This window comes from Sus scrofa, chromosome 5 (genome assembly GCF_054392235.1).
Source record: "Sus scrofa isolate SSC_HxYL_T2T_F1_AM1 chromosome 5, Sscrofa_HxYL_maternal_Yorkshire_Landrace_v2.0, whole genome shotgun sequence".
In the NCBI taxonomy this organism is placed as follows: Eukaryota; Metazoa; Chordata; class Mammalia; order Artiodactyla; family Suidae; genus Sus; species Sus scrofa.
In genome coordinates this window covers 23234155-23247072 of record NC_139387.1, presented here as the reverse complement: position 1 = coordinate 23247072, position 12918 = coordinate 23234155, and the positions used below count along the sequence as shown (strand labels likewise).

The 12918-nt window shown below is 35.8% G+C and overlaps 2 protein-coding genes across 2 annotated transcripts in view; one reads left to right on the top strand and one right to left on the bottom strand.

The window, feature by feature from the left end:
* Nucleotides 1-12918, bottom strand: part of LOC146403204 (uncharacterized) — a 732844-nt gene that overhangs the window by 115905 nt on the left and 604021 nt on the right. The window lies entirely within an intron of this gene.
* On the top strand, nt 4375-5313 carry LOC110260846 (olfactory receptor 6C75-like). The gene has a single exon (XM_021093114.2). It carries the CDS (start codon nt 4375-4377, stop codon nt 5311-5313), a length of 939 nt encoding a protein of 312 aa, XP_020948773.2.

Genomic DNA, 12918 nt, shown 5'->3' with positions numbered 1-12918 from the left:
CAAACAAAAAATAAAGAGAAACTAATATAAACATAACACTAAGTAAAGTTGTCAAGTCACAAGGGAAGAGAGCAAAAGAAGAAAAAAGATCAGAGAACTAGAAAAATAACCGTAAAACAACAAAAATGCAGTGAGTACATATTAACAATTACTTTAAATGAAAATGGAATAAATACTTCGATCAGAAGACACAGAGTGTTTGAATGGATGAAAAAAACAACATATATATTCACAACTCACAAGAGACTGACTTCAGAGTTGTATCACATTGATTGATTTCCAGATATTGAAACTTTTCTTGCATCTACAGGGTAAATCTCACTTGATCATGATATATGATATTTTTAATATATTGTTGAATTTGGTTTGCTAGTATTGTAACTGATTTTTATATGTTAGCATATATTAATTTTTATCCAGCAATCGAATTTGCTTATTAGTTCTAACAGGTTTTTAGGGGAGTATTTTGCATTTGCTGCAAATAAGATCAAGTAACATGCAGAGATGATTTTACTTGTTTCTTTCTATTAAATGTCTTGTCTTTCTTTCTCTTGTCTAATTGCTTTGACCAAGACATACAATATTATTTTGAATATAAGTGACAAAAATAAATATCTTTGTCTTGGTTCTGATCTTAGAGAAAAACTTTCCATTTTTCACCATTGAGGATGATGTTAGCTTTGGGTTTCACATATATTGCCTTTATTATGTGAAGTACCTTTTTCTGCAGTCAGTTTGTCGAGTAATTTTAATCATGGTTGTAAATTGAATTTGTCAAAGGCATTTTCTGCCTCTAATGAAATGCTCATGTTATTTTTACCTTTCATTCTGCTACTGCGATGTATCACATAGATTAATTTTTATATATTGAAACATTCTCACATCCCAGGGATAAATCCCATTTGGACATGGTGTAAGATGCATTTAATGTGCTGTTGAATTTAGCATACCAGCATTTTGTTAAGGGCTTTTGCATCAATATTCATCAGAAATGTTGGCCTGTATTTTTTTTGTATATTCTATCTGGTTTGATAATCTGAATAATATTTTTAAAAATGTATTTGGAAGTGTTTCCCCTTTCTTCAAAATTTTGGGAGAATTTGAGAGGGGTTGACCTTAATTCTTTGAATGTTTGGTAGAATTCTTCAGTGAAGCCATAAGTTTTTTATACTATTTTTATTAATTTATAATTGATTTACAGGGTGGTGTCAATTTCTGGTGTACAGCATAGCCACCCATTCACACGTAAAGACATTTTTTTCCTCATACAATCTTCCATCGTGTTCTACCCCAAGAGATTGGAAATAGTTCCCTGTGCTCTACAGTAGGATCTCATTGCTTCTCCATTCTAAGTTGTTCATCGAAATAAGTTGCCATCTTACCATTAGGGGAAAATATAATGTATAAGACATGCAAAAAACATTTCTATATTAGCTATTCCTGTAAATATAGAAATATATGAGGTTGAAAGATGAAACTTATTATATATATATGTTCTATATGATTTCCATATAAATATGGTGTTTTATATAACATTCTAAAATTCAAGATAAATAGATATATGTTAGGTTGAATCATATGAAATTCTCATTATGCGGCTGTATTTCTCCATAAAGAAATACAATTACATTTTTTGAACTTGTTCATAAAATTATTGAAAATATATATTCAAAAATATTAACAGTGATTATACTAACTTGCATTTATATTTTTCCTTTCTTAATTATCTGTATTTTTACCTCAAGTAAATATAATAAAAATAATACTGAGATAAAAATGGTCTTTTGTGGTCATCGAGCTGCTATAGATGATAAGATAATAAAGAGAAGTCTGTCTACTTCCTTATCAACTGACTTTCTCTCTTTCAATGTGTGTCTGATGTTATATTTGAATTCATGTCTCTACGGAACCATCCCCACTGTTGCATCTTTCAGGATTCTTGCTAAGTGGCTTACCCAAGGGATTCATTAGTGATTTTTCAATTAGTTTCAGTCTTGTCAACAATGGGTTTTTTCCCCAAAAAAAGGCCATCTCACTGGTATAAAATTAGAGTGATGAGAATTGTCAGTTCTTCAAATCAAAGACAGTTCCTCATACTCTAGAAGCCTCTGAATAGTGTTTTACTTTCTAATGGAGAGAGACCTAAAGATATCTCCTACATTAATAAATGAAAAGGCTTCAGACAGAAAATATTTGCAGTGTGTTGGAGATGAGAAACTCACAGAGCTCCAAGCCATCTTGGACTACTAGTGAATAAGAGTGATGGGAAATCCTCATATGATTCTTTGTAAACATTTTCCTCTTTTTTTACCTTCAGGACTACTGTGGGTGATCAGTCTGCTGATGCTAGTTTTGGCACTTGGAAAAGTAAGTAAAGTGAACCATCTTAAATGATCTCACCACACACACACACACACACACACAAATAGAAATAGGAATTAGGTGACATGACGGATGTGTTAGCTAATGCTGAGGTTATAATCATTTTGCAACATATAAACCTATCAAATCAACATGCGACCAACTTAGACTTACACAATTTTATATGCCAATTATATCTCAATAAAGCTGGAAAAAATAAAACCTGAAAAAGAGCAAAGCAACTCACTATCACCTCCTGCCACCCTCCTCCCCTCCCCTTGGACATCAAAATTTGTTCAGAAAAAGAAAAAGATTAGAAAATTCTTCATTTTAATTTTCTAAAATGGAGTAAATGTTGATGTTTCAAAGACAACTTCTCACTCTTTTTTATGGCTGAGTGATATTACATTGTACATGTATACCACATAGTCTTTATTCATCTGTTGAGAGACACTTTGGTGGCTTCTAGGTCTTGGCTATTGTAAATAATGCTGCTATGAACATTGGGGTGCATGTATCTTTTCGAAATAATGTTTTCATTTTCCTCAGACAAATACCCAAAAGTGGAATTGCTAGAGTTCCATTTTTAGTTTTTTGAGGAACCTCCATGCTGTTTTCCATAATGGATACACCAATTCACATTCCCAGCAACCCAGCAACAGTGTACTAGGGTTCCCTGTTCTCCATATCCTCACCAAGGTTTATTTGTGGTCTTTTGGATAACAGCTCTTCCTATAGGTGTGAGGTGATATCTCATTGTGGAAAGACCTGGATGGGATGGTATTATCCTTAGTGAAATAAGTCAGAGAAAGACAATACTGTGTATTATCACTTCTATGTGAAATCTATAAAATGGAACAGATGTATCAACAATACCTATGACACCTATGAATATAACAAAAGAGAAACAGACTTACAGATATAGAAAGCAAACAAGTGGCTATCAGTAGTGAGAGGGAAGCGGGGAGGGGCAGGATAGGGATAGGCAGCCCTTGCCATCCTGCCTTAAGGTACGTTAGTGGGATTATGCTGCATTTCTTTTCCACTTCAGGAGGTTTCTATTTCTTTCAAATATGGCAAGTCCATGGTTGGAACATCCTTTCTTTTAATAGTTTTAACATACTTGGGAGAAATACCTGAAAGTTATTAATGACTGACTGTCCTTTCTTAAGCCATTGGAAGTGCCCTATACTCCTTTATACTCCTTGATATAATTCTCATATCATCACTTAGCCTTTATTTTCTTTCAGTAATGTTTCTTTTGGGTCTTAAGTACCAGTCTCCCTGGGTAGGGTCTTATATACTGAGGTAACTGATCCCCAAATTAATTAGCAAGGAGAAGGCCACAACTCATGATAAAATTACTAACTTTTCAAAAATCTCAACAAGGATTTTTCTGAAGGAAAAGTTCTGTCCAATGTGGCAAATTTAATGGAATTTTATATCCTGAACCTGAAATATTAATCATTGAACAATACAATGAATGAGATCTTGACCCACACTTTGCTCTTGTTCACTGTCTTGGAGATTTTTAACAGCCGCAATTCTCTGTAGGTATACTGACCCTTCACATTCTATTACAAGATGCTTTACTAATGCAGCACTTCTCCACTTTGCTATGAACTTGAAAAGTTTGTAGAAATAGAAATTCCTACATCTCACCCAAGGTATTCAAATGGATTAGATTGGTTATGTCTTGGGTATTTATCTTTAAAGATTCACCAACTTTCTGATAGAATTCTGGCATTTAGATATATATCCCAAATTCTTTCATCTGAACCTCAATTTTCTTCTCTAAAAGGTGGGGATGGTAATACTCCATTCAAAGAGAGTTGTTGGAGATACTAATAAGAAAATTGTGTGCATCTCCAAACAGTTCCTAGCACATTGTCAGTGATCAACGAATGTTAGCTTCTCTCTTGTCTTTTCTGTTCTTTCTGATTGATTCTAATAGTTAATCCTGACCATTATTTTTTTTAACTCTTTTTGTCTAACTTTGACCATAAGTGAGAAATGAGGAATCATTCAGTGCAGACAGAGTTCGTCCTTTTGGGTCTGACTGATGACCCTGTGTGGCAGATTGTAATTTTTCTCTCTCTGTCTGTTACCTACATGTTGAGTGTGACTGGAAACTTAACCATCATTATTCTCACTCTGCTGGATTCCCACCTTAAGACACCAATGTACCTCTTCCTACGCAATTTCTCCTTTTTAGAAATCTCATTCACAACCTCTTGTATTCCAAGGTTCCTGAAGAGCCTTGTGACAAAGGATCGGACTATTTCCTACATGAGTTGTATGGCTCAGTTATTTTTCTATTTCTTTTTGGGAGTAACTGAATTTTACCTTCTGGCTGCCACATCTTATGACCGTTATGCAGCTATATGTAAACCTCTACATTATACCACTATTATGAGCAACAAAGTTTGCTATCAACTTGTACTCAGCTCCTGGGCAACTGGATTCCTGCTCATCTTTCCTCCAATGATCTTGGCCCTCAAGTTGGAATTCTGTGATTCAAATGTCATTGATCATTTTATTTGTGACTCTCCTCCCATCCTACAGATCTCTTGTTCAGATACACATTTCCTAGAGCTCATGTCTTTTCTCCTGGCTGTGGTGACACTGATGGTCACATTGACATTAGTGATTCCCTCCTATGGCTCTATCATCAAGACAATTCTCAAATCCCCTTCTGCTCAGCAGAGGACCAAAGCCTTTTCTACCTGTTCTTCCCACATGATTGTAGTTCCCATTTCTTATGGTAGCTGCATCTTCATGTACATAAAACCATCAGCAAATGACAGAGTGACTCTAAGCAAAGGGGTAGCTGTGCTCCATACCTCAGTTGCCCCTCTATTGAATCCCTTCATTTATACCCTAAGGAACCAGCAAGTGAAAGAGGCCTTTAAGGACATGGTCCAAAAGTTTTTACTTGGTTCAAACAAATGAGAAAATTCTAAAAAGTATGAAGGAAAAAAATGAATTAAATGTTGTCCTTTACTCTTGGTTTAGTTTGTCTTATTCTGTACATATTTTTAGATTATATTAGCATAATATAATCCTGCATAAAATTATACAATAAACAAATCTATATTAATTTTATATAATCAAAAATTTGTATGAAACTGATGTTTTTGATAAGGTTCTGTATAAGCTCGTGTGTTAGATACTTTTTAAAAGTGCTTTAATAAGTAGATTGCCAAATCTAGACTCTGAACACAATTTCCAAACGTTTCTACTGGACAAAATCAGCCTCAGTTCCATATCTGTAGTCCAAGCTGGAAGATGTATTCAGAACTAAATGCATAGCACCTGAAATGATGATCCATTTTTGAAAAATCTTTTGGAACAGCATTTGTTTTGCAATAGCTTTCATGTTATGTACAGACAGAAACAGGACAAAAAAGAAAATTTTTCTGGTTTTCTTCCAACCAACTTACAGACCACAACAAGAGCAAAAATCAAACTTAAATTTTATGAGGCTTCGCTAAACAAATAGTTAGATAACTTTTAGAACTTGGCATGTAGGAGCTCCTGTCGTGGCACAGCAGTAGTTAGCGTGACTAGCATCCATGAGGACACGGGTTCGATCCCTGGCCCCACTCAGTGGGTTAAGGATCCACCATTGCCATGTTGCTGTGGCTGCAGGGGAGGCCAGCAGCTGCAGCTCCAATTCGAACCCTAGCCTGGGAAAGTCCATATGTCATGAGTGCAGCCCTAAAAAGCAAGGAAAAAAAAAAAGAACTTGTCACGTAAATAGAATGTTTGTATCTGGAATCATATTTTTAGAACAAAAACTGACTATTTGGAAGAAACCACGAAATCAATTATTTAGTAAAATTAATAGTTCAATCATATTAGATATAACATTATGCTCTGAGAATTTCACGGTTCATATTTTTTAATGTGAGCAGATTGTACAAATTATAAAGTAAGTTGAAGATATACTTTATAATAATTTTACAAAATACTTCATTCAGTGAGATAATAAATTTCAATCCTTGTTTATGTGATGAATAAGAAAAAATAGTAATCATGAGGAGTTCCTGTCGTGGAGCAGTGGTGAACGAACCCGACTAGGAAGCATGAGGTTGTGGGTTCGATCCCTGGCCTCGCTCAATAGGTTAAGGATCCTGCATTGCCATGAGCTCTGGTGTAGGTCACAGACTGGCGTAGGCCAGCGGCTAGAGCTCTGATTAGACCCCTAGCCTGGGAACCTCCATATGCTGCAGGTATGGCCCTAGAAAAGACAAAAAAGAAGATAGAAAAAATAGTAATCAAATTCTATCTGACTCCAAATGAAAATATTTTAATTAAAATTCTAAATTTTTGCATTTCTGAAATAGATATTGTCTGTCTATGCCTGTGATTTGAATTATAAGGTGAGAATTTACTTCATTGCCTTACTTCAAAGCCTAAAGTATGTTTCACTTCTTCCACGGAATCTTCCCAGTTGAATAAAGCTATTTTCTCTATCTAAGCCTTTCCTTATTTGAATGTAATAATTTTTTTCCCATATAATACTAAGTTGTACTTTAATATTCCAGTTTGGGGCCTTTGGTGATGTTACTGGTAATGATAGCGATACAGGCTATAAATCTCAGCAAGGTCAGTGGAGTCAGTAGAATTTTTTTTCTACTTACCAAGTTGATTTTAATGTAAACTATTGCTATACCTTGAACAAAAGAGATGTGGGAAAGAAAGTGTGAATACATGAATAAAAATTCCATAAGATAAATAATGAGGCTTGCAACTTATTGAAAGAAAAATCAAATGAATGCCAGAAGTCAAATTCCAAGTCTCTGAAAAAAATAAGGTAATGAATTGTCTCTAAAATCTAGTTGAAAATGGGCTTATGTAAAATAAGCAGTACTTACTTTTTGACCTCTATTATTTGTTTTTACAATATAATCTTTATATTTCTTTGGATATTTGAATTGGTTTAGAGGAGAATCTGAGAGTGGGAAAAAATATTTCCCAGACTTATTTAGTTCAATCCCTTGGAAACGTTATTATGTGAAATTGACCAATTTGGCTCTATTACTAGAACAAAAAAGAAAGTACAGATGATACTGAGTTTGAAAATGTATTTCACACTATAACTGTGTATCTTAGTCACTAATAAAGCTAAGATGAAAGATACTTCTCAAAAATATACACATTTGACATATAAAATTCCTCTCAAAATTAAAGCCCTAACCTTGACTGTTATGGACAAAGAATGTCACCTGCCATTTCACTAAACAAAAGATGTTGCAGCCATCCAGCCATTAGCCATTGCAGCTCCCCCTCCACTGACACTCTATGGTTAAGAGACACATCAAAAGATAATGTAAATTAGCCCAGACTTTTGCATATACGCTTGTATATGTCTTCCCATATACAGAAAAGCACTAAAATCATTAACTCAAAATATCTGGGCTTTTTTTTGCAACTAGCAATAATATTTGATTACTGAACAAACTCTGTTTTTTTTTCTTTTTTTTTTCCAGCAAAAACTAATATACACTGACTCCTCCTTATCTCTTTGGAATAGTTCCTTAGAGTTATCTGAGAGTCTGCATCCTGGCTTTAGAGTCCTTAGTAAGGCACCAAATAAAGTATAATTCTCAACTTTTAGGTGTGCTTTTTTCAGTTGACAGTGGGTTTTTTGTTTGTCTGTGGATTTGTTTTTTTTTAATTTTTTGTCTTTTCAGGACTGCACCTGCGGGATATGGAAGTTCCCAGGCTAGGGGTCAAATCAGAGCTGTAACTGCTGACCTGCACCACAGCCACCACAATGCCAGAACCTTAATCCACTGAGCGAGGCCAGAGCTTGAACCCTCATCCTCAAGGACACTAGTTGGGTTTGTTACCATTGAGCCATGACGGGAACTCCCTACAGTGTTTTATGCATGGTTATTCTGACAAAAAAAATAGCCAACATACTTATCTACTTCCTAAAATTATTCCAAGATTGATTACTAAAATCATGAGAGTAGAGAAAGATGCTTATAATCATGTTTTTCTTAGAGATTAAGACACAATTTGATTAAAAATAATAGCTGTCCAAGATTGTTTAAAACTAGGAAGGTTAGGACAAATACATATTTTGTAGCAAGTAAATTTGAATGTTTGGCTGTCAACTGAACATTTTCACACACAGTAAGAGTGAGCATTATTATACAAGATACAAAGAAATGTTTATAATCTAGTATTGATTCCAAAATCACTCTGTATTTGCAGTTTGTTGATCCTGCAAATTAAAATATGATATAGACACTACATATATAACTGAGCAGGAGTTTATGGGGACGTCCCAGGACAGATCCCTCCCTCCAGGTCATCTGCCTGCCACTTATTTGTAGAAAAGCTGTAACCTTCCAGGTATCCCCTGAGTCCCAGAAGCCTGACTCAAGAATTAATGATTGAAAGGATGTGAACCTACAGTGATAACAATAACAGGTGTACCAGGAGAAGTGGTAAGAATTTAAACAGTAAATCAGCCATACGGCAGTCACACAATCTTTGGTTCCTCCCTGAAGTACTTAGATAACAGTATCTGATGTACATTTCCAAAGCTGCTTTACAGGTGATAAAGCCCCCACCAAATGGAAGAAGTTAACTACTTGATGGCCAGAAGCACACAGCCCCCAGACCTACTGGCGCCTGAGGATTGACACTATTAACCCCTGAGATACTACCCTGTTACTTCACCATCAACCAATCAGAGAGGAGCACAAACACGTCACACACCTTATTACTCACCCACCTTTCACCTTGCCTTTTAAAAATGCTTCCCTGTAGTTCCCATTGTGGCTCAATAGTAATGAACCTGACTAGTATCCAAGAGGATGCAGGTTTGATCCCTGGCTCCACTCAGTGGGTTAAGGATCCTGCATTGCCATGAGCTGCAGTGTAGGTGGCAGACGAGTCTTGCATCTGGCACGGCTGTGGTGTAGGCTGGTGGCTGCAGCTCTGATTTGACCCCTAGCCTGGCAACCTCCATGTTCCACATCTGTAGCCCTAAAAAGAAAAAAATGCTTCCCTGAACCCCACTGATGTTCAAGCTGCCAAGTTCCCCTTGCTTGGCCCTCCAATAAAACTTTCTTCAGTCCAACCCCTGACTTTTTGTTTGTTTGGCCTGACTGCACATTAGGCACACAAACTTGAGTTGGACCATATACAGAGGCAGAAAATTTACAACTAAAACAGCCCATGCCTTATACTAGTTAATAAATAATGGAGACATTTTCAGAAATTATTGAAAATGTAGCAGCTATAAAGTTTGGCATATGTATCTCACATATTGAGCTGCTTGTTAATAGGTAGAAGCATGAAGATAACCCATTTTCTGAGTCCATTTTCATTCTAAGGGAAGAAACTAAACACGCAGATTCTTTGGCACTAATTGGGGCCCATCATTCATGTTAGATTGCAAGCAATTCTGACAGCAGGTTATAGTTTCTAAAAGCTATTTCCTGTTGAGAGGGAGCAGGGCTTCTTGGAGAAGAATTTTCCAGGTTAGGAGTAGGAGGCACACAAACTGAGTCTGAAACATCTTTACATGTCAGAAGAAAAGGAAATTTAAAAATTATGATACTTATCCATGGGTTCAATCTCTGTTCTCGCTCAGTGGGTTAGAGGATCCAGTGTTGCCATGAGCTGTGGTGTAGGCCACAGACATGGGTTGGATCTGGCATTGCTGTGGCTGTGGCTGTGGCCAGCAGCTGCAGCTCTGATTCAACCCCTAGCCTGAGAGGTTCCATATGCTGCAGATGTGGCACTAAAAAGAAAAAAAAAAAAAAAAAAAAAAAAAAAAAAAAAAAAAAAAAAGGAAGAAGAAAAAGTCAGAAAGCAGTGGTATGACCATAGTTACATAAGCTGATACCACTGAGGACTTGATATTCAGAAGGCAAATTCTATACTTTCCATCTTAGTGGTGTAGGTAAGCTAAGGAACTCTCTCATGGAGAAAAAAAGCAAAGATTAAATCTTAACTAAAGTGTGTGTGTAAATAGGTAGAGAGATGATAGATGATAGCTAGCTAGCTAGCTAGCTAATCCTAGATTTAAACTGGATTGGTAGCATAAATTAGAGCAGAATCACAGAAGCTCAGGAGTTCCCTTGTGGCTCAGGAGTAACAAATCCAACTATTATCTGTGAGGATGCAGATGAAATCCCTGGCCTTGCTCAGCGGGTTAAGGACCCTGCATTGCGGTGAGGTGTGTACATCACAGATGCAGCTCATATCCTGCGTTGCTATAGCTGTGGTATAAGCAGGCAGCTGTGACTCTAATTTGACCCCTAGCCTGGGAACTTCCATATGCCACATGTGCAGCCCTAAACAAAAACAATAAATAAATAAAAGAATCAGAGAAGCTAAGCATTTTAGAAATCTGAAATTAAACTACGGCCATAAGCACAAGGTTAGAATACCTGCCCACATGCTTTTTTTCTGGTTGAAATCTGGGAGGCCACTGAATATTTTTGGTCAGAAGGGGCCTGAACTTGGAATGGCTTTCCTGAGCACTCTTATGATTTTGAGAAATTCCTGGAGGACTTTCTAGTGTCTTCATGGACTCACATTAGAAGTCTGTGTCATAGAGAAGAGATTAGCACCAAAAAAATTGCCTGAAGCCAGACTATCCTCAATGAGTTTGGAGATCCAAATTATAAGGCCAGCTTATATTTTTCCCTCTACTCTTGCTTTTACTTTATTTTTCATTTTCACTTGCTCTTTAATTCTGAATATTGGTAATCTTATTTACAATAGAATCATAGTTTTATAGTATATTATTCAATTATAATAATTAATACCATTGGTTATTACCATAGTACTAATAATATGTGTATAAATGCATTACATTTTAATTTTACCTTTGCACTTTGTTTATGATATGCATCTTGCTTAATTTTAGTACAAGTAGGGGTTGTTTGTTTTTCTTTTTAGGGTTGCACCTATGGCACATGGAAGTTAAGGGCTAGAGATGTAGCTGCCAGCCTACACACAGCCACAGAAATGCAAGATCCAAGCCGCATCTGCAGCCCACACCACAGCTTGCCACTTAACCTACTGAGCAAGACCAAGGATAGAACCTGCATCCTCATGGATACTAGTTGGATTCTTAACCTGATGACCCACAGCAGGAACTCATACTAGTAGGTATTTATTGAGCTGTTCCTTTAAATCATCCTGATGCCTCTGGAGAAGCAGATACATTTAGTTGAACAAATAGTTCCTTTCAAAATCAGTAAAATGAGTGTTGGATCCTGGTTAGGCCACTTGCTAGCAATAGCTCACTTTTTTAAACTTTTATTTCTCCACATTTTTCCAGCATAAATTATGACTATACATCACTTTTAGGGTAATTTTTAGCTTAATTATTATTATGAGTTTTTAATACATTTTAGCTTTTTTTCTATTTCATTTTAAATTTAAAGAAATTTTTAAGTATTTTAATAAGATATATACTATTACCATGCATTTCTTTCATCTTTTGTTCACAGATTAATGCCAAATGTTAACTTTTGCATTTTTTATTTTCACGTAAAAATTCTCATTTTGCATTATCGGAAGTATCAAACATCATATCTATGTATGACTGGGTCACTTTACTGTACAGCAGAAATTGACAGAACATTGTAAATCAGCTATACTTTAATAAAAAAAATTTAAAGTATCAAACATCATGCTGAAAAACCATTACATAACTAATATTTGTCTGAATGTCAGGCATAAAGCACCCTAGAACCTGGTATACAAGATAGACTTCTCCAAGGTATTTACTGTATTAAATTAGATTAAGGATAAGCAAACATGAAATTGTAGTTTTGTAAGAGATATGAGAGCATCAGATAAGCGATAACGTAAATGTGGATGAGTAGGACTAATCCAGGCTTTCTGGTAGTGTTGGTAGAGGATTAGTAACACAAGGACACCGAAGAGCCCCTGTGGCAATGCCATTTAAACCAGAGGACCCTGAGATTGGGTGTTTGAAATAAGTGGAAAATTCCTGCCTAACAGGGCCATGGTATGATCAGGAGCCTCAAGTAAGAGAGAAATGATCAAAGGAAGTTTAAATATGCTGGCCTATAGAAGTTCAAGTTGGTGAAGAATTTAACGAGTAATTAAATGCTGATTTTTCTTTGAGGGCTGTCTCTGGGTGCAAATTTGAACTCTTGAAATGACTAAAGTTTTCATTTTCAAGAAGGAAATCATTTCGTATTTGTAAACAATAAGACCAACAAGGGATTAATTTCCAAAAGGTACAAATAGCCTATACAGCTCAATAAAAAATAAATAAATTAAAAAAAGAGGCAGAAGATCTAAATAGACATTTCTCCAAAGACAGATGATCAACAAGCACATGGTTAATTACTAGAGAAATACAAATTGAAACTGGAATGAGGTGTTACCTCACACTGGTCAAAATGGCCATCATCAAAAAAAATCTACAAACACTAAATGTTGCAGAGGTGTGGAAAAAAGGGAACCTTCATACACACTTGGTGGGAATGTAAACTGGTGTAACCACTATGGAAAATAGCATGGACATTTCTTAAAAAAACTAAA